Raw genomic sequence first — 20,085 nt, 5'->3', positions numbered from 1 at the left:
CTAAAATAATTGGGCTCAATATACGGGTATGGGGTAAAATGTAATGCCTGTAATAGACGAGAGGTCAGAGTAGGTGGTGATATGGTCCCTTCTGGTTTTAGGGCTTATAGTTTCGTAGAGTTTATTTAAACAAACGTCGTCTTAGTTTACCCATGTCATCAAAACATCATAAAACGCTGAAAGATGAGAGGATTTGTAAGCATACTATGTTTGAAAGGTTACCCCAGTAAATGTTTCATTTAAGAGCAAACTGTTTGCCAAATTAAATCAACTTCTTTTTCTGGGGAAATCCTTGTGGGGGCAGGAATCAAAAAATATAGTGAGCTCAATTTTAATATTTTTTTTGTACATTTCCCATATGCCAAAATAGCCAAACTGATGTAAATAATTTTCCCTTCTCCAACTAAAAATGTGCCTGAGCTATTGCTTGTTTTCATGATTCATTGATGTTTTTGCAAATGCTTACGGAGAGCTGGTTGGCTAAGAATTTGTTTTCTTGAGCACAGTTCAAAAGTTAAGCATCTGCTTTCCTTCCTCTCCAGAAAAACCGCTGCTTATATGTATTTGGTGGGCAAAGATCGAAGACTTATTTGAATGATTTCTTCAGCTATGATGTTGACAGCGATCACGTGGATATCATATCAGATGGCACCAAGAAAGATTCAGGGATGGGTAAGACCTTCACTGTATAATGTTGTCTTGTTGGTATAGATGAAAGACTTAATGTATATAGCAGAAGATAAGATCTCAGTGGTGGAGGATAGAGGCTGTAGTCCTGTTAGATCACAATGGCTTGTTGACAATAGTGACATCCAACTAGAGCTTGCACTCTCTTGCCCACTCTGTACCTGTTAGTTAAATAAATGACTGACTTAATTCTCCAGGGCTGTGAATTTGGGATCTTCACCAGTACTATTTTTAAGGCTTACAAGTAAATCACAGTTTGTTAGGTTTTACCATTCACCACAGTCTTGATGGCCTTCTAGCTATGTGACTTATATTATTTCCCTCGTTCTAGCAAATGATGAATGCTCATCACCTTGCAGCCTATAAAAATGGAATCTTAGCAAAGAATTTGCTAAAATATTTTGTCCCAATCTCTGGCAGATACTGAAAACAAAAGAAGTTCTACATATAGTTTGTTCCTTAAACCAATGCAGTATAATACCCCCTTATTTTTACAGCATCTTTCATACAAGAAATATTCCAAAACAGTAAAGAGTCTCTCTTCCAGCTCATTATTTCAGGGATATATAAAGTCAGCCAAGACAAGAAATGAGCTGTAGAATTGATGAGGCAGAGATATAGGGAAGGTATTTCAGATGGCACAAGCCGCTTGATAGTAGCCAGCTTCTGTAATAGGACAGAAATTTTATGCTAAAGGAAATGAAGGGACTAAAGGAGTAGAGGAGAACAGATTTGTGAGTTAGGCTTGGTCAAGTCCATGTAGAATTTGCCAAGGAGAATGAACAGTTTTGAACTGATCCCTAGAACTAATGGGAAGCAAGTGGAATTGTGAGAGAATCAATGGGTGATTTGATGCACCTTTTCTCTGTTGAAAGGCAGGTAGCAGGTATTTTGCAATGTGGAGAAAGGGGTTGAAGGGAAGCCATGGGGGGCGGGGGGGATTGCAATTGTCTAGGCAAAAGGAAATTAAGGCCTAGATCAGGATTTCTTCAACGGTGCAGTTGAGGCAGTGACTTACACATAGTGGCACTCCACACTCAAAGCATTTACTGCCCGTTGATGTTAATGGAAAGACTCCCATTGGCCTCAGTGAATTTTGCATTGGGCCCATTCTGCCTTATTAGCATTTTTTAGTAAGACTTCATATGTAAGTCTTGCCTTAGTTTTTCTTTCTTTCTTCCTTCCCTTGACATTGGCAGAGAGATTTTGTAGTTCAAGTTTGTTTGAATGGATCATGTGGCTTGCAACCATCTCTGTATTATGATCTATAAAGAGAATCATTTTGGTTCTAAAACCTTGTCAAGAATACCATGTTGTTGACAGGTGCTTTCAGAAATACCTAAGAATGATTATTAGAGAGAGAAGGTGGGTGAGGTAAAGTCTTTTTTTCTTTTTTGGACCAATTTCTGTTTGTGAGACAGGCAAGCTTACACAGAGCTCTGCTTCAGAAAAAGACCTGAAGAAGTTGGTTCAGTAAAAGATATTACATCACTCTGTCTCTAATATCCTGGGACCAAAACAGCTACAACACTACATGCAAGAATGATTATAACAGAATCAGAAACACTGTAATCGTTTATCTTCTAGGTCTGACACTTACTTTCCCCTCTAGGGTAAAATTACAACGTTGCTGATGTATATTTCCCTTTTTATGAAAGAAGGAAGGAATTTTCTGTATGTGCACAAACTGTGTTAAAGTATATAAACACCAGTTTTGTCTTCCTTGCCAAGTAAAGGAAGGGCCATAACTCACTAGAACTATTGCCTGTTATTTAATTGTGAAATTCCCTGTCACATTCAGCCCTCAGCAGGGAAGTTAAAACTGTTGTTTTTCTGTGTGCCATTATATTTCTGTGAGAATATTGTGTATATTTGTAAGAGTTTCTCATTTATGCAAGTAATTTTGCCTTCTGTTTATTTGGGAAACAAATCACTTATGTTTAAAAACACAGCTTCCACCCCTTACTTTGATCACTTTTTTCTTTTTAAGGCAAGTACATTGGTTATTGGTTATTGCTTATTTCAATCATACTCTCATAAATTGCTCTTTGCTCATTTAGTTTGCTCACTTGGGTTAATTTAGTCATCTAAAGATTGAATAAATCTCAAACAAGGGATAAAAGTTCATGATACTTTTCCTGCAAAGTGATGTGATAGATATATATATATAGAGAGAGAGATTTTTTTAACTCTTCAGTGTCTTCCTGAGGGAGATCCAGATTGCATTCTGTTCACAATCTTATTTAAATGCCCTCTCTGTGCTTGGCGCTGCAGTAGGACCCCCCCCTCCCCCCAGAAAAGTCCGTGCCCACAGTTTAAAGGAAAGAATATCCTTTACTAGTCTGCTAGCACTCGGTTATTGAGGGGAACTGCAGTTTTGAAAATCTAAATGGCAAACATTTGTGTGTGTGTGGCTTTTTAATGAACACCTGTGATGAGTTCAGATTTTAGAAACCAGACTTGTCTTATGACTAGTGAGCATAATGAGCCACATTTCTCTGGCCAAGTATATTAATTGCACGTTTCAGTTAGTCAGACAAATGAGAGCATAATAATTAGCCCTCTTCCCCCCTCCCTCCAGCCCCCTTTAATATTGAATAGTAGACTGTGACTAAATGATTCATTAGAAATCATTTATGAATAGATTTCCAGTTTGCTGTCCTCATGTCTGAGAAAGTAAATAAACAACTTTGAACATTTCCCTTGTTTGTGAAAGGGAATGTTAGAATTATTTGCTTTTAACAAGAACAGAAGAAAGGCCTATTATATTCGAAACCACAAATGCTGTCAAAGAATTACTTTGGTCAAAGAAAGCAAGTCTGGATTGGAACCCCTTTCAGAATGTTTAGTAATGAGGCACTGGTTTAGTAAAAATAATTCTGACATAGGCCACTGTAATATAAACTTGACTCATCCCTTGAAATGCGGTTAAGGATGCTTGTTTTACATGTTAGTATCTTTAATGCATTGTACTTCATTTTGCTCCTGGTTTTCAGTTGTAGGATCAGATCCCAAAGTCTTACAATTCAATTATATTTTTAGCCCAATGTACATCTGATGCCTTTTCTGCTTGGGAGAGCACCATAACCCTGATAGATGCTCTGTACTAGTCTTTCTCCCCAAGGACTCAAAAGTCCAGGGACAGTTGGCTCAAATTATCTTATAGACCAGTCTGTGGGATACTGTTAACCCTGAGGAGATGCCAACAGCCAGACTGGAGCTGAAAAATCTTTGGTCAGTGCTCCCTTGAGCAGATACCATACTCTGGGCCTCCGGAAAGAAGTCATCAAAGATGATGCCAATAACTTTGCAACCTCAACGCCAACTATCTTGGCATGGGCAGCCTCAGCAATGGCACAAGTTACCTCAGCACTGAACCTGACAGTGCTGGTGCCCTCACACCAAAGGGCAGCATTAAGAGGCAAGACCAGATGGAGCATAAATATGACTCCAAGCGCCACATGGAACCACCCCGCAAGGAGGACTTCAATGCCACTCTTCCAAAGACACAGCCTCCAAACTCCTTACATCTCCGAAATTGGAGGAGGCAAGCTGGTCAGCTGGTGAGGCGCAAGGGGCTTTTGGTCTGGTGCCAATCTCACTACTGACACCAGCACCAATAGCTGAGCCTGTCAAGGGTCATACCTCAAGGAAAAACTGGAGACATGCTCTGCACCAAAACAGCAGCTGGCCCCAGGGGAACACCACTCTGTCCCTACCATTTGAGGAAGAATACTCCTCGTCACGCTCTGTGACCTATTTGTTCTTGCTGGCATCAAGTAGGGATTCCTATCCCTTACTGTCGGAGGACTCCCATTCCAAGCCCTGTTTCAAGCAAAATATTAATGGCACTGGGCTGGCCAACTTCAACCTAGCCATACCCCATAGCATGCTCTTTTAGCCATACTGGAGACTATCATCCTATATGTACTGGAGCAAATCCTCCTGTTCCTCAGTGAAGAAGAAGAGATCCTGCTCCCCAGCAGCATCAATAGGGAGGCCACTGACTCAATCAAACAATGAAGGACAGCAACAAATCCAGCCCCAACTGAAGGAATTGTCATAGTCACCACATGAAGCAGTGGCCCTGGCACAGGTGGTCAACTCGAAGGCTTTCCAGGACCTCCTCTCACAGACCGTAGAGACCCTGCTGTTGAAACCAAAGTAATCCAGGTGTGAGGTCTTGTAAACTCTCTGATATAGTGAGCTCTGTGAGCTCAGCCAGGATCTCCCTTCTACTCAACAAGGGCTTATTCAAGCTAGTGAAGGGACTGTGGCAGACCCTAGATACTCTGGCCTTTGCATCTAAGCAAGTGGGGAAAATAGCTACCTGCTGCCTCCAAAGCACTTCTGTCACTTTGGTGCATGCTCAGATCCTGGGTTTCTGATGGTATCGGCAATCCAAGAAAAGTTCACTTCCAAAAAGGCAGCCCAAGCAAAAGGATCCAAACAAGTTTTGGCAGTAAAGTATATTCCTCCACCTCATTGTAGCTCCGTGTTGCAAACTACCAGGCTGTTCATACAATGTAACTTCCTCACCTAGAAGAGAGTAATTCCCTTCCTGTCTAAAATCCCACAGGAGAACAGGGAGGAACTGAAGGGGATCATAAGAGGACCAAATGGTGGCCAGGACAGCTCTGTAAGTGGCCATGGACACATTAAATAAGACACTAACTTTTCATGGCAACTAGCATCAGGCATCCCAAAAGACGACCTTCCCTTTGAAGGGGTGTGCCTATTGTTTTTCTAAAATGTGCCTGCTGGTGGTGGTGCATGCACCTGAGGAGATGGGGCATCCACATCTACCCTTAAATTGGTTGGCTGATCAGGGCAGATTCCAGCAGGAGACTGTAACAAGCCTAGATTACACTCACTCACTCTCTCTCTCTCTCTGTTCAGCCAGCTGGGTCTCCTACTGAACTAAGAAAAATCACTTCATTCCCCTGAAAGTTAATGGGAGCTATGATTGATTCCAGGTCAGAGAGAGCGTACTTGCCAAACAGGTTCCTGTCCTTATAATTGGTATTACTCAAGATAAAATCAAGCCTGGCTGCAATATACAGACTTGTCTTGGAATGTTAGGCTGTATGGTGGCGTGCATATACGTGATGTTGCTTGCCATACCTCACCTGCAACCCTTGCAACTCGGGCTCAAGTCAGTCTTCTCTCCCATCAGTCCCTGGATGGACAGAAAGGACTTAATGCCACCTCACATCCTTGCAGAACTGGGATGGTGTCTAGAACCTAAGAACATAAGAAGACAGACTCTAATCAGACACTTCAGGGACAGGTTTGTCATCTGACCTGGTTCACAAAAGATATGAGAATTCACATAAATGTCCTGGGGTTCCTGTGATAGATCTGTTTATCGCAAAGGACCATGCCAAGTGTTAGAACTACCTGGACCTGATTTTACAACACTATGGTAAGGTACTCTATCCAGCTCCAAAGGCCCTCCATCTGACAGACTGGATGTTGGTTGGTTAGGTACCATGGATAGGGACTGCTCCCGACAAATTCTGGTTCAGAGCAGGGATGTCCACCAAGAAAAATGATTTATCAAAATGGAAGTCGTTCTCTCTATGGGCATCCCAACATGGCCTGGATCCTCTGCAGGCTACAATATTGAAGATCCTCAATGACTTGTTGCACGTAAAACACTCTAATGCTTCACTGAGTTTCACTAAGGTTCACCTCGCACATTCTCAGTGTTCCCATCTGCCATGCAGTTGTGCTAGGCTTTTCCCATCGGATGATATTGAAATTCCTCAGGGATCTGCTACCTATTTACCCACAGGATAGAAAACCTGCTTCTGCCTGGGACTTCAGCATTGTCCTCTTGAAACTCCTTTTGAACCCCTTTCAGAATGCTTCTTACTTCATCTCACTCTGCAGATGGCTGTTATAGTTATCACTTTGCCCGGGAGAATGAGTGAGCGCCAAGGATTTATGGCTGACCTCCCTACACAATGTTTCACAGGGCCATGGTAATGTTGAAAGTGCATACTAGGTCTTTCGCCAAGTTGGTCTGAGTTCCATTTGAATCAGTCGCTTAATGTATGTGTCGTCTCTCTGAAGTCACATGTATACTGGATGATTCTAGGGTCTTACTTTACTACATCAACAGAAGCAAACCATTCACTGTCTTCCCATTTATTTTTGGCTATCTCTGGCCATTCCAAAGACCAGGCCATCTCATCACAAAGAATATCTTGCGTGGATAACGCAGTGTATCGCACTGTGTTGCCAGTAGGTTGATGTACCTCTCCCACTGAACATCAAGGCTCGCTGTAGCAGAGCTCAGGTTACATCCTCCTGTTTCAGAAATATGCCAATTTCCAAGATGTGAAAGGTTGCACCATACATGCTGCTAATAATCTGTTTGTTTTTACCATTATATTATAAACAGTTTCTGAGGAAAATTCTGAAATGTAAAACTTTATTGCAGTCACCCGTTGCAGTCTTCTTATTCTGAGCAATTGGACATTGAGCTGACAAATGGAGATAATCTATGAGAACATCCTCCATCTATTAGATGGGCTTATTTCCCTGATTTAGTGTTGATTTAAGGATTGAGAGCCCAGTGGCTTCTGTGAATGCATGGCACAAAACGTCATGGGCCAGTTTCTGAGCCCCAGTTCTGTACCCTTTGAACCACCTGAGTGGCTCAGAGGAGATGTGAACTGGCTGTAATTGACCACTTGAGGGAATTCTCAGCCGGTGTGAAACCAGTGGAGTCCTCTCCAGTGTCCGCTGTCTCCTGCCCAGTGTAGTGGGGGGGGGGGGGGAAGGGGAGGTAGGGAGTGGTGGAACAGAACTTCTGAACAGCAATTCTGAGCATATATACTCCTTGAGGGATCATAATTGTTTGGGGTAAATTAGAACAGCTACGCACTCTCCTTATCCTGAATGTATTTTGGTGCAGGAGAAAATTTGTCCCCATATTGATCATCACATGCTATGAGAAGACATCAGAATGGTAGATCCCAAGCAAGTAACTGTTGTCTTAATAAGGGTTTAATATTTTTACATGCACTTATGTTTTTAAATGTCCTTTTAAAGAGACTTGTTGGCTGAATACCCAAGAACACCTTTTCAGAAGCTCACTACTCATGTGTACCCCTCAAATGACTGAGGATACTACATTATAGTTTAATTACCATCAAGTACTTAATACATTGTATGCTGCAGATGTAGATAATGAAGTTGTTGAACCTCCTATCGGAACAGTTAGTTTTTCATACAGGTTGGTGGTTTGTTTTTGTGCTCATTGATAGGAATCAAACATCTGGTAAACACCCTTAAAGGTTTTAATGTTTTCTAGGCTGAAATATTACTCTACCCAGCATCTTCCAATTAGTGTGCCCTAGTTCCACTGCTGTCTGATCAATTTTGTTGTTTTCAGGAACTTGTTCAGTCCAAAGCCTTTTTTTTCATTGTGTTGCAATAATATTTTTACTTTCTCATTCTCTTCCTCTGTAAAGGATTGAGTAAAAGGCCTTGTCTCAACACCAACTTGTGTGTTTAACCACTTCAGTTTCTAAGCTGAGTGAATTGAAGCAGCACAGCTTGTGTGTGTGGTCAAGGTGTGAGGTTCTAGTTCTGCGGTTATCTGTTCCACCTCTTTCCCCATGTTAAAACACCACTACTGTGGTGAGCGGCCTACCTCCTATCCATCTCCAAACTCCCTCCATTTTGAACCTTTTGTCAGGAGGTGGTTGACTGACACTTTTGAGGGGGAGGAAGTGTTGAGTGAATTTGATCTATTTTTGATTCTCATTCTAGGTGAACCCTGAAATTTTATCTTGAGTGGATCTCATCTGGTCTTACTCCCTTTTGTTCTTTACCTTTGCCAATAAGCTTTGTATTTTCTTTGCTCTTACAGGATGACCTTTCCTCAAAGATTTTCTTCTTCTTCATATAACTACAATAAACTAACTTTATATAGTATCCTTCATATACTACAGAGAATCACTCCTAGGCCAGAGGGATAATGCAGGTGATTTACAACAGCATTTAAAGAAGGAGGCTATAACTAAATATTCTGTTCTTCCAGGATCCCAGTTTTCTCACCCTCTTTTATTCTGAATATATTTATGTTCGCACAGACAAAAATTGGAAGCAACCATAAATGGTTTCTGTTAAGGGAAAAGCCACCCACATAAGCCCTTAAAAGCAAAGAAATGTCAGAGTAAGAGATTCTTTAACATATCTAACCCCCCACAAATCACATTTTACTGACTTACTCTACCTCTCTATAAACAAGTCCATATACTTCCAATATGAACAGTAACATAATACATGCATCATATTCCTCTCAATTGTATTACAATGTAGCCCTGACCTCCGAGTCTGTTGTGTGTGTATATATATGCACTATTTTTTTTAACTGTTCATTACTCTGGGTAGTCCTACAGAGCCAACACAGGTACGGGAGAGTGAGGTACTGGGCCTTAGGGCCAATTTTCCCCTCAGTTGCAAGGCAGAAGATAGTAGTGTTGCATAGATGACATTTCTGACCAAATTCTGCTTATCACTAAAGATTATGCACAAGCCAGAAACAGCTCAAATGTGCATTGCTGCCAGCTAGAGGCAACCTTTCACTCGTAAACTTGACATGGAAATTGAGACAAAAGCTACGGGTAGGAGCGGGGAGAGACTAGGCTAGTTAAAGATCTCCAAGGACTTGTGCTTTCCACTGAGGAGCATAACTGGACCCTGGAAAGAACTTTGAGTGGTGCTCACATGTGCAGTTTCACTGGTGGGTTGTACGTGTTCAAGTGTGAACTAGATGTATTACATATGTCTGTTTTTATCTGACTACAGATTTGAATATGAGACTTACTGAATGGCTTATTTACATTTTTGTAGAGAAATTAGTACTGTCCAGATTTTTTTAAATCCATGTAGGTTACTTTCCTGGCCCAGCATATGAAAATAGTGAAGCATAATACTAAAACCTGTTGCAAACAGGCTTGCAAAATGCAATTCTGTATATTGTTTAATAATAATGTAAAAAGGTAGTTAGCACAGGGCTTCTCTTCCAAGGAAGCACAAGATTGTATATACGTGTATGCAATTTCATAGTTAATTGGAGGGAGAATTTGCAACGTGTAAGCGCCTTGAGAGTTCTCCTGCCAAGCAACTTGACTGAGAGCCAGGAACCTTCACCAGCCTTTGTAAACTGACCCAGAAAGAAAAATGAGACAAACAGAATCAATAAACAAAGATCACGTGTTGGTCATGAGTGCATTTGAAAGGATGGTTGCCTGGGGAAACAGGAAATAAGAATTACACAACAAACAGTTAGGACTGCCAAACTGCTAATTTGATGACGCTGTTTCGGGGAACTACATACAATGAAACCTCCAGGAATCGTCAGTATTTCAACGTTTCTAAATCTGAAGGTAGAAAAGAGAGGAATACCTTGATGTTTATACCACAATTTTTCTTAGTGCAAAAAATACAACTTCCTCACAGTACCCTGTAGTCCAGGGGTAGTCAATTATTTTTTGTCATGGTCAGGGGTGAAAGTAACTTAAAGGAATTACCGGTATGCCGGAGTCCTTGAGGCGTGGCCTCAATAGGAAGGGGCGTGGCCTCAGCCAGAAGAGGCGGGGCCTTTCAAGATTTAAAGGCCCTGGGGGTCCGTCTGTGGCTGGGAGCCCCAGGGCCTTTAAATCACCCTGGAGCTACCAGCTGTAGAGGTGGCTGGGAGCCCTGGGGCTCAGGGGCAAATTAAAGGTCGCGGGGCTCCGACCGCTGCGGAGCTCCAGGCCCTTTAAATCACCACGGGAACCCTGCCGCCGCTCCCCCGGGGTGACAGGCTCGGGCAGGAATTTAAAAGGCCTGGAGCTCCCTGCAGATGCAGGAGCCCTGGGCCCTTTAAATCCCCGCTTGAGCCCAGCTGCAGGAGGAGCCCCGGGCCCTTTAAAGCACCACTGGAGCGTCGGCAGTGGGGCTTGGGCGGCGCTTTAAAGGGCCCGGGACTCCCAGCAGGGGCCGGAGCCCTGAGCCCTTTAAATCACCATCAGAGAAGCTGGTCCAGTCTGGCATGACGTACTGGCTCTTGCCGGCATGGCGTGGCGTAACGTACCGGCTTACTTTCGCCTCTGGTCATGGTCCAAATTTCTTGGTCAAGTTATAGGCAAGGTCCAGACTCCAGAGAAAATAAAAGTAAAAAATAAGTAAATAAAAAGATTTCTGGCTCCATTCAAAAGCATCTGGCTGTCCGGATATGGCCTGCAGTCTACCTATTGTCTACTGCTGCTATTATCTACCCTGCTATAGTTTTACGGGAAAGTGTATTAGTCTGTGAGTCATGAGACCATGACTTCGAGTGTCGCCTCTTCTGACTACCATTAATCTGTTTGTTTGCATCACAGCCCTTATCATTAAGTAAGGCTCCAGGTATCCTATGGCCCCATTTGACAGATGAGGTAACCCAAAGATTATGCAAGATCAGTGCTGCCAGAGCAGGAAGTAGAATTAAAGTATCTCTTATGGGAGATCTAGGTCTCTTCCACTAACATATCGGCGGCAGTGGCTATGTGCTTGGCCATACTCTCTGTAAAATGAGGCTACTTCTACATACCTGCCTCTAGGAAGCATTGACACAAACACAGATGATGATCTTTATTAAACAAGTGCTATTTGCTGTATAGGATGCTCTTGTAGTTAAGGCCCTGGAGTCAGGAAAAATGGGTTATATCCTTGGTTCCTCAGCAGACTTCCTATATTATGGTGAGCCAGTCATAAAACACATTTTCAAGAGGTGAATGCTTAGTATGGTTTTCAGCTATCTTTCTACTTTGTGCCATCTTAAAATGATTTAAATGGTTTTAAAAGGCAAACATTTAATATTAAATAGAAGAAAATTAATCAAAGGAGATGTAATTAGCATTTTCACAATTATGATGTAGTAGCACATAATGTTTTTCTAAAATCTATGCTCTAGGAATTATTATGGGGGAGTTCTATGGCTTGTTTTATATAAGATGTTAGACTAGATAATCACAGTGGTCCTCTCTGGCCTTGAAATCTGTGAATAATGTAAAGGACTGCTATACCTTTTAGTTCTTTGGTACACACTTTTGAGGTCCTTGCTACATATTTAATCTTCGAGGCCCTTTTTCTACCATGTATGGCCTTCACCTCTCAAATAAGTTTCATCTCTTTATTATGCAGGTACAAACTGTGAATGTTGATTTGACTTTTATACGTATTTTGGTTGTCTCTAAAATTATCTGCAGGTGTGTATTTAATATTGAGGGGGGGGAAGGAGTCTACACATATCTTCTGCGTAACCTCTCTATGTATCTTAAAATAGCAAGAAAATTCCCACAAAAACATTGCTAAAAGGGAACATACGCCCACGCAAACCCTTCAAAGCAAGAAAGTATCCAGTTATAGAATCTTGCACCTCACTTGCTGAGAGATAGCAGCCGTAGTTCATAGTAAAACTGGCAGAAACCCCTGTCCAGGCACATTCATTTCAGTTTAGCCTAAACTTGTTGCTAATAGATTTAAACTAAATCAAAATAAGCCTGGTTTAAACCAAAAAGTCTTTTGCACTGATTTAACTGTTTAAACCCACACCTTGAGAGCTTCAACAGGTGCAACTCTGTTGTTGTTTTTTTTTTACACAAACAAACAAAAAAACAAAAACAAAAACTTCCTTGTCTTGGTTTAAAAAAAAAAATTGTGCCCTGTTGAATTTTATCAAAATGAAGCAGTTGCCCTTAGTTCTTTCCAATCTTCTCCCTCTAGCAGAGATGAGGCACCTTGTTACTTTGGAATTAAAAGGCAAAGAAGTTCTTCTTGGTGTAAATCAAAGGATTTACTTTAGTATTTATTTAATGCCAAGTATATCTCAGCAATGTACAGGACATGAGAGAACCAATCCCTGCCAAATAAGGAATAACAAACTAGCTAAATAGAGGTCCCCATGCCTCACAAGCAGACTCTGTGCTTGCAGGTTATTTCATTTTCATATTGTATATCGGATTCCTTCAATTCTCCCTTCTCCGATACCTGCTTCCATCATTCTGTTTAGGATGTAACATTTACTTTCTCTCTTACTGAACAGTTCCTATGACAGGTTTCACTCAGAGAGCCACCATTGATCCAGAACTGAATGAAATCCATGTGTTGTCTGGGCTCAGTAAAGACAAAGAGAAACGGGAAGAGAATGTTAGGAACTCTTTCTGGATTTATGACATTGTGAGGAACAGTTGGTAAGTAAATTAAAAACTTCTCTGAAAGCAAGGTGCAGTTGTTAATTTTTACAAATTAGGGAGGTTATTCCATTGTGTGCTTGTGGGATGGTAGGAAAGTAGTATATTTAAAAAGCCTCTTCCCCCTGCAACGTGTTCAGATGCAGGCATGGTTGTCTCAGGCTTTCATCCTACTGAGTTGGATAACTTGGTTTCCTTGCAGCTTTACTGGGTGGGTGGGTGGCCTCCAACAAGACCTTTAAAAATGTATGGTCCAGGGTCGCTTCCCAGATAGCATCTTTGATCCAAATCTCTCCTCTTACTTCTGTTTAGTGTGATGTATACCAGTTGGGTGCCACTACCCCACCCCAGAAAATTAATGGGTGAAGTTCTTGTCCCACTGAAATTAATGGGTCATGGGCTGCTAAGTCACTTAAGTACTTTGAAAATTTTGCACTATGTAATTAAAATGTTATAGCAGTTTCAAATTAACCATTTGCCTACTGAGTACTGTAACAGCTACCGTGCATAAGGCAAAACGTAGCTGCAGTAGAAATTAAAAAAATGTATAAAACTAATGTTAAAAAAATTATATAATACATGGGTTAAGAAATGTGCCTGTACATCTGGATATAGTGCTTAGATTATCCACAAATACAAAGTTAGTTTTAAAAGTCATAGAATACATATAGTACATAATCAGCAGTAACCCAAATTTACGTGAAGAAATTTAACAATACAGTTTAGATATTAGAATCCGAATACTTGGGTACATCACTCGTGAAAAGTTATACAGAAAGTTGGTTGTGGAAAGCAAATATAATTACATTCTGATGCTGTATCACATATTACCCTTTGGAAGTGACGGAGTTTCATACGACACCAGACTTGAAGTAAGGTTGCCATCCAGTTGTTATAAAACTGTGGTTCACAAGGAAGTCATTTCCTATATGGTACATTTATTTGGGATTAGGTGGGGCAAACTGAAACTAATAAGACTCCCTGATCCCTGGAATGGCCATTGTTTCCTGCCTTTTCTCTGATAGTCTCCCACAGCCCCTCCATTAAGGAGCCAGATACCTACCTTGTACACAATATGAGTTTTAATCAACCACCCACATTTTATGCAACCTTCTCTTTCGCTAACCTCTTGTTTTATCTGTAGCTAATTCTCATTTGCTAGTGGGAGAATGTTTGAATATTATCCTGTGTTCCAGGTCTTGTGTCTATAAGAACGATCAAGCAGCAAAAGATAATCCAAGTAAAAGCCTTCAGGAGGAGGAGCCCTGCCCCAGGTTTGCCCATCAGCTGGTGTATGATGAGTTGCACAAGGTATGGATGTCTATTTTCAGAGTGCTAGATTTCAGTTGTATTTAGTGGGCATAACTGCAGACCTAAAAAATAAGCTGGTTGTGTGTTTGCCTGTGATAAAGCAGAAGAAGCTGATGATATGACATGGTGTAATGCACTTAGCTTCGTCGAATAGTTGAGTTTGGCCCTATGGGTGGTGGGAAGATCTGCTGGTGATGGTGAATCAATTAACATACAAGTTACTGAGCTGCTTCTTCCTTTAGAACAGGGGTAGGCAACCTATGGCACATGTGCCGAAGGCGGCACGCGAGCTCATTTTCAGTGGCACTCACACTGCCCGGGTCCTGGTCACTGGTCCAGGGGGGCTCTGCATTTTAATTCAATTTTAAATGAAGCTTCTTAAACCTTTTAAAAACCTTATTTACTTTACATACAACAATAGTTTAGTTCTATATTATAGACTTATAGAAAGAGACCTTCTAAAAACGTTAAAATGTATGACTGGCACGCGAAACCTTAAATTAGAGTGAATAAATGAAGACTTGGCACACCACTTCTGAAAGGTTGCCGACCCCTGCTTTATAATATTAATAGGCATGATAGTGCTAAGTTAGAGGCAGCCAAAAAAGCAGCCTATGGGACAAATACTGCCTGTAAAGTTCTGTAGTGAGGTTAGCTCACAATCATTCTCCTGTTTAAAACAAAGGTAAAGCTCATGGAGGCTAAGTCCATGCATGCAGCGCTCAGTCCATATGGAGCAGCACATGCTGGCTGGCTTATGCTGTCATATTGAATTGCATAGTACAAATGAGGGTGGTTGCAATCTTTTCCGTTTCACATACCCATCTTGTGGGCTCCCAGCAAACAGGGCCGGCTCTAGGATTTTTGCCGCCCCAAGCAAAAACAATTTTGCCCTCCCCCCCTTTTTTTTAATTACCCCACCCCCGGCCCCGCCTCAACTCCGCCCCTTCCCCAGCCCTGCCTCCTCCCCCCAGGCTCTCAAGCCTAGGAGGGAGGGGGAGAAGCGGCGCACGTGCCGCGGCCACTCGGAGTCTCCCCCTCCCTCCCAGGCTCTCGAGCCTGGGAGGGAGGGGGAGCAGCAGCGCGCGAATCAGCTATTTCGTGTGCCACAGCCGCTCAGGATCTCCCCCTCACTCCCAGGTTTGAGAGCCTGGGAGGGAGGGCGAGCAGTGGCGAGTGAATCAGCTGTTTCGTGCGCTGTGGTGCGCAAGCAGCAGCAGCGGAGGTGAGCTAGGGCGGCCGGGGCACATTTTTAGGGGCGGCATTCTGGCGCCGGCCATGCCGCCCCTAAAAATGTGCCGCCCCAAGCACCAGCTTGTTTTGCTGGTGCCTAGAGCCGGCCCTGCCAGCAAATGGCATTGTGAGACGCAGGCAGTTTTTGGGCATGTAATTCAAATTCTCCAAACTTTAAAATCTTGTATTAATTTAGGAAGAATAAATATTGCTTGTGCAGGGGAAAGTTGTCATTCAAAATACTGGTGCAGAATAGACAACTGGTGAAGAAAAATTAACTGCTGTCACTTAAGAAAAGGTCTGTACTGCAATCCAGAACTCAGCTGCAGCATGGATAAGAACAGCAGTGTGGATGCAGCATTGCAGGCTGCAGCGCAGGCTTTCAAGCATGCTGGGGACCCCTGGGTATGGACTTGCATTGCTAGTCTGCATTAAAGCCGGTGCCACTACATACAGTTATTTTTAGCCATGCTAGCATGGTTAAAGCTAGCATGTGTCTAACCATGCTGCAATCACACCTCTAGATTGCAATGTAGACATATCCTAAATGTTATAGACCATACAAGTCTGAGAGCAGAATTCTAAGTGCCACCGGGATGCTGAATCATGGCTCCTATCTTGAATTCACTCTATATGAGAAGCCATACATATTTTTAGAAGTCTCTGTTCAAATGACCTTTCTGGACTCCCCTGATATAAATGAGGAGTCTCCCTTCTATGGATGCTAAAATAGTGAATTTTTGGGTGTGTGTGTGTGTGGGGGGGGTGAATATATGGAGGAGGAGAAAAGGTTGAGTCTCTGCAATTGCAGAACCCTCTATGGGATATTTAGTATTCAACAGATGAGTTTTCAGGTAATAAGTGGGTTTTTTTTAAAATCCAGTAAAAGAAGGGGAAAAAATCAATACTACTTGATTTCCACTTTCCTTGTGCTTTACATCTCCTTATTGTAAAGAGGTCATGGACTCAGCCTCATAATTAGAGGGAAACATCTTAGTTATCCTGAAGTGCTTTCAACAACATGACTTTATTTTTCAAAATTTGCCCTTAGCGCTGGCAAAAATAGAGGCTTTGAGCAGAGATGTTGTAATGCATTTACCAGTGCTGTATCATTTAACTGGTCATTAGTGCCACAGCTTCTAGTAATTTGCGTGTGTAGGAAGACTTACCTGTACAGCCTTCTGATGTCAGAAACTAAAAGTTGTAACATTGAGTTTATGGTACTGCCGGATGCAAACCAGCAGAATGTGAACTGTACACCGTACTTGTTATTTATACATATAAATCTTTTTGTATACCCCTAGTAATCAAAAAACAGGGGGAGATGGGAACAAGGGCTTTCTCAAATGTATTAATTTTCAGTGTCTTGGCTTTTCCTTCCATTTTTCGCTGTGTGCAATTAATTCTTCTCTCTTTTACAGTGAATTATAATATTCATTGGTGCTTTATCTGTTCCAATGCAATAATAGCAATCATTTATGAAATCATGGGTGGGGCTGGTTCATTTCAGGATGCATCCTTTCCATTTTCACACTTTCTCCCATTAGCTCTTTGCTTTGCCTCCAGTTAAGGTAGGAGCTGAAGTGAACAAGCCTGTTGGAGTTCGCCATGTAGAACATCTCACAACCAGGCTATTGTATTATAAGATAATGAAAACAAATCTGGCCTTCCAGAAGCTACTTGAGTATTTGTCCATATACTATGGTCATATTAAGACAGTCGGGGACCTTAACAGTCCCTGTTGACCCATCCCTGTTTGTGTGGGTAGCTCCTGACACGTCTACTCTTAAAAGCATTCTGCTGGACTGGGATCAGCCCACAATCACTATCCTTTGAGCATTCTTAGGCCTCCCTAGAACAGGGGTTCTCAACCTTTTTCTTTGTGGCCCCTATAAAAACTTCACGGCCCACTTGTGCCACAATAACTGGTTTTCTGCATATAAAAGCCAGGGCTGGTGTGAGGGGGTAGCAAACAGGGCAGTTGCCCAGGGCCCCATGCCGCCGGGGACACCACGAAGCTTAAGTTGCTCAGGCTTCTGCTTCAGCCCCAGGTGGCGGGGCTCAGGGCCCCAGGCTTCAGCCCCATGCAGTGGGACTTCGGTCGGCTTTCTGCCCTAGACCCCAACAAGTCTAACACTGGTCCTGCTTGGCGGACCCCCTGAAACCTGCTCACAGCCCCCCAGGGGGCCCTGGACCCCTGGTTGAGAACCACTGCCCTAGAACACTGGTCCTTGTCTTCAGATGAGTTGGGGCCTAACTCAGAAGAGAGGACTTTGCTCTCACAAACCCAGAGAGCTGCTCACATCTCTCCATCAGAATCATGGTTCAGTGGTAGCAGTGAGGATCCCCCCAATGCCCTCTGCTGTGGTGATGGCACTTCCAGAGTAGTGGGTTTCCAAGTTGTTAACTCATTAGGATGACTAGGATAGTTAGTACTTCAGAGCACCATTGTTGCAGGTTGTCTGCAAAGTTATGTTTTCAAGACTTACTTTGCAACCAAAAGAGAGATTCTGTTGTCATGTGACTCCAGGAACCTGAGCCCTAGGCCCTCTAGTAGCTATGCTTTAATTTGGTTCTACCACACACTGGTGGTCTGCCTCTGGCAGATCATTGTTTAAGTCTACTTCAGAGTCAGGGTCTTGGAGATCAAGAATGGAGGGAGAGTATATTAGCAATCTGTCACTGTTGAGAGGTCATTATGCCATAAGTCTTTCTGAACAGCAGTGCCAGAAAAGCCTAATGAGCAAAATGTGTTGGGAGACGATGTACAAGAAAAGGTTGAATTTCTACTGTTACTTCCACATAGCCACTATCCTATTCACTGTGAAGGGCTGTTGCATTAGTATGGGCTTCTCTCTTCAATAGATACAGTAACCTAAAGAACATTTGAAAGAAGTTATGTAGTTTATGGATATTAGAGATCAGTTCAAGATATCATCTTAAAGTAAGACACATACTAGTCTTTGACAGCACAGACTTATATTTTTCATCCTGCTAGACAGTAAGCTTGAGGAGAATTACTATTTCTCAATTTATTGATCAGCAGATTCGGTAGAGTGAAGCAAGCCTGGTAATAACTTGGAATAGGTTTTCAACCCCCCCCCCCCCTCCCCCACACACCTGTGTACGTAGTAGAAGAACATCTTCAGAGACGTGACTTGCCAAATGTACAGTAAATGTTTAATACATGTGCACATATCAACTTAAAAACTGTCTCTGGCCTACATAGGTTCATTATTTGTTCGGAGGAAATCCTGGCAAATCCTGCTCTCCAAAGATGAGGCTGGATGACTTCTGGTCACTGAAGCTCTGTCGGCCTTCAAAGGAATACCTGTTGAGACACTGCAAATACCTCATAAGAAAGCACAGGTATAATAGCGGAGAGGGCTTCTTTTGAGATGATTAATTACAAGTTGTAGCCTTTCCAAAAGCTTTTTAGAGAATTTGAATATTGTCTTTCATTATTTTGTAGATATAGCATTCCCCTGATTATGTAACGGGTTATAAGTTTCCCAATTATTTTTCATGTGTGTATTTTTCAACATATACAGAATTGTATACTGAACATTCATGGAGTATCTAGATAGAAGTTTTGTGGGGGAAATAAGGAGAATCTTTGAAAATTGTTATAGGTTCCCCTATTATTTTTTGCTGTTTTTCAAAAATAAACCCTGATATTCTTGTTGTCCCTTAAGGAATTCAATGACACATTCCTAAGGCAGTGTTCGAGTAGGCAATTATGTCTTCCAATGGTGTTAGCAAGGCCATGTGTCCAAATTCCCCTGCACATCTGGAAATTTACCCCCTTATTGGTTCACATGAAAATGTTTCTCGGATTCATATGGACCTAGTTGGTTTATCAAAGAAAAGGTTAAGAAAGTAGATGAAGGTCTACAAGTACTTACACGGGGATGAGATTTCTGATCGTAGATGGCTCTTTAATATAGCAGAAAAAGGGAGAATGAGATCCAGGGGTTGGAAACTGAATCTAGTCAAATTCAGACTAGAAATAAGGTGCAATTATTTAACTTCGAGGGCACTTAACCATCGGAATAACTTATCTAGGGGGATATTGGTTGGTTGGTTCCCCATTTGAAGTCTGTTTAAAAAAAAAAAAAAAAAGAAGAAAAGTGAATATCTTTCTAAAAGATCTGGTATAGCTCAAACAGAAGTTATGGACTTAACGTAGAAGTTAATTAGTGCGGCTCTGTGGCCTGTCATATGTAGAAAGTCACACTAGATCATAATAGTTTCCTCTGGCCTTAAGCTCTATGAATCTGCTAGGTGTATAGAACAATGACTTGCTTAGTGATAACCATTTGGCTGCTCCTGTTTACTCAGACCTATAAAATGGCAATGGTGCGAAACTGAAACGTTAAAATGTAACCAAACCATTTAAGACTGATTAAAGGCAAGCCTAAGACTACCTCTGTAACTTGTTGTCAAGTAAATGTAGCAAAATTTAAAAAACATTGAAATAATATCATTATTATTTATATTACCGTAGTACCTAAGAGCACTAGTCATGGACCAGGGACTCATTGCGTTAGTACAGTGCCTAACACACAACAGAGTCCCTGCCCCAAAGAGTTTACAGTCTAAATATACACAGAGTGAG

The 20,085-nt window shown here is 42.0% G+C and overlaps 1 protein-coding gene across 2 annotated transcripts in view; it reads left to right on the top strand.

The window, feature by feature from the left end:
• Window positions 1-20,085, top strand: part of MKLN1 (muskelin 1) — a 172,911-nt gene that overhangs the window by 134,868 nt on the left and 17,958 nt on the right. For both annotated transcript variants that reach the window (XM_054015895.1, XM_054015903.1), the window contains 4 exons: window positions 543-672; window positions 12,776-12,923; window positions 14,120-14,234; window positions 18,697-18,836. In XM_054015895.1, the coding sequence (XP_053871870.1) occupies window positions 543-672; window positions 12,776-12,923; window positions 14,120-14,234; window positions 18,697-18,836 (533 nt within the window). The remainder of the gene's footprint in view (window positions 1-542; window positions 673-12,775; window positions 12,924-14,119; window positions 14,235-18,696; window positions 18,837-20,085) is intronic.

This window comes from Malaclemys terrapin, chromosome 1 (assembly GCF_027887155.1).
Source record: "Malaclemys terrapin pileata isolate rMalTer1 chromosome 1, rMalTer1.hap1, whole genome shotgun sequence".
NCBI lineage: Eukaryota > Metazoa > Chordata > Testudines > Emydidae > Malaclemys > Malaclemys terrapin.
The sequence above is the reverse complement of the archived record's forward strand: the minus strand, read 5'-3'. Positions and strand labels throughout refer to the sequence as shown.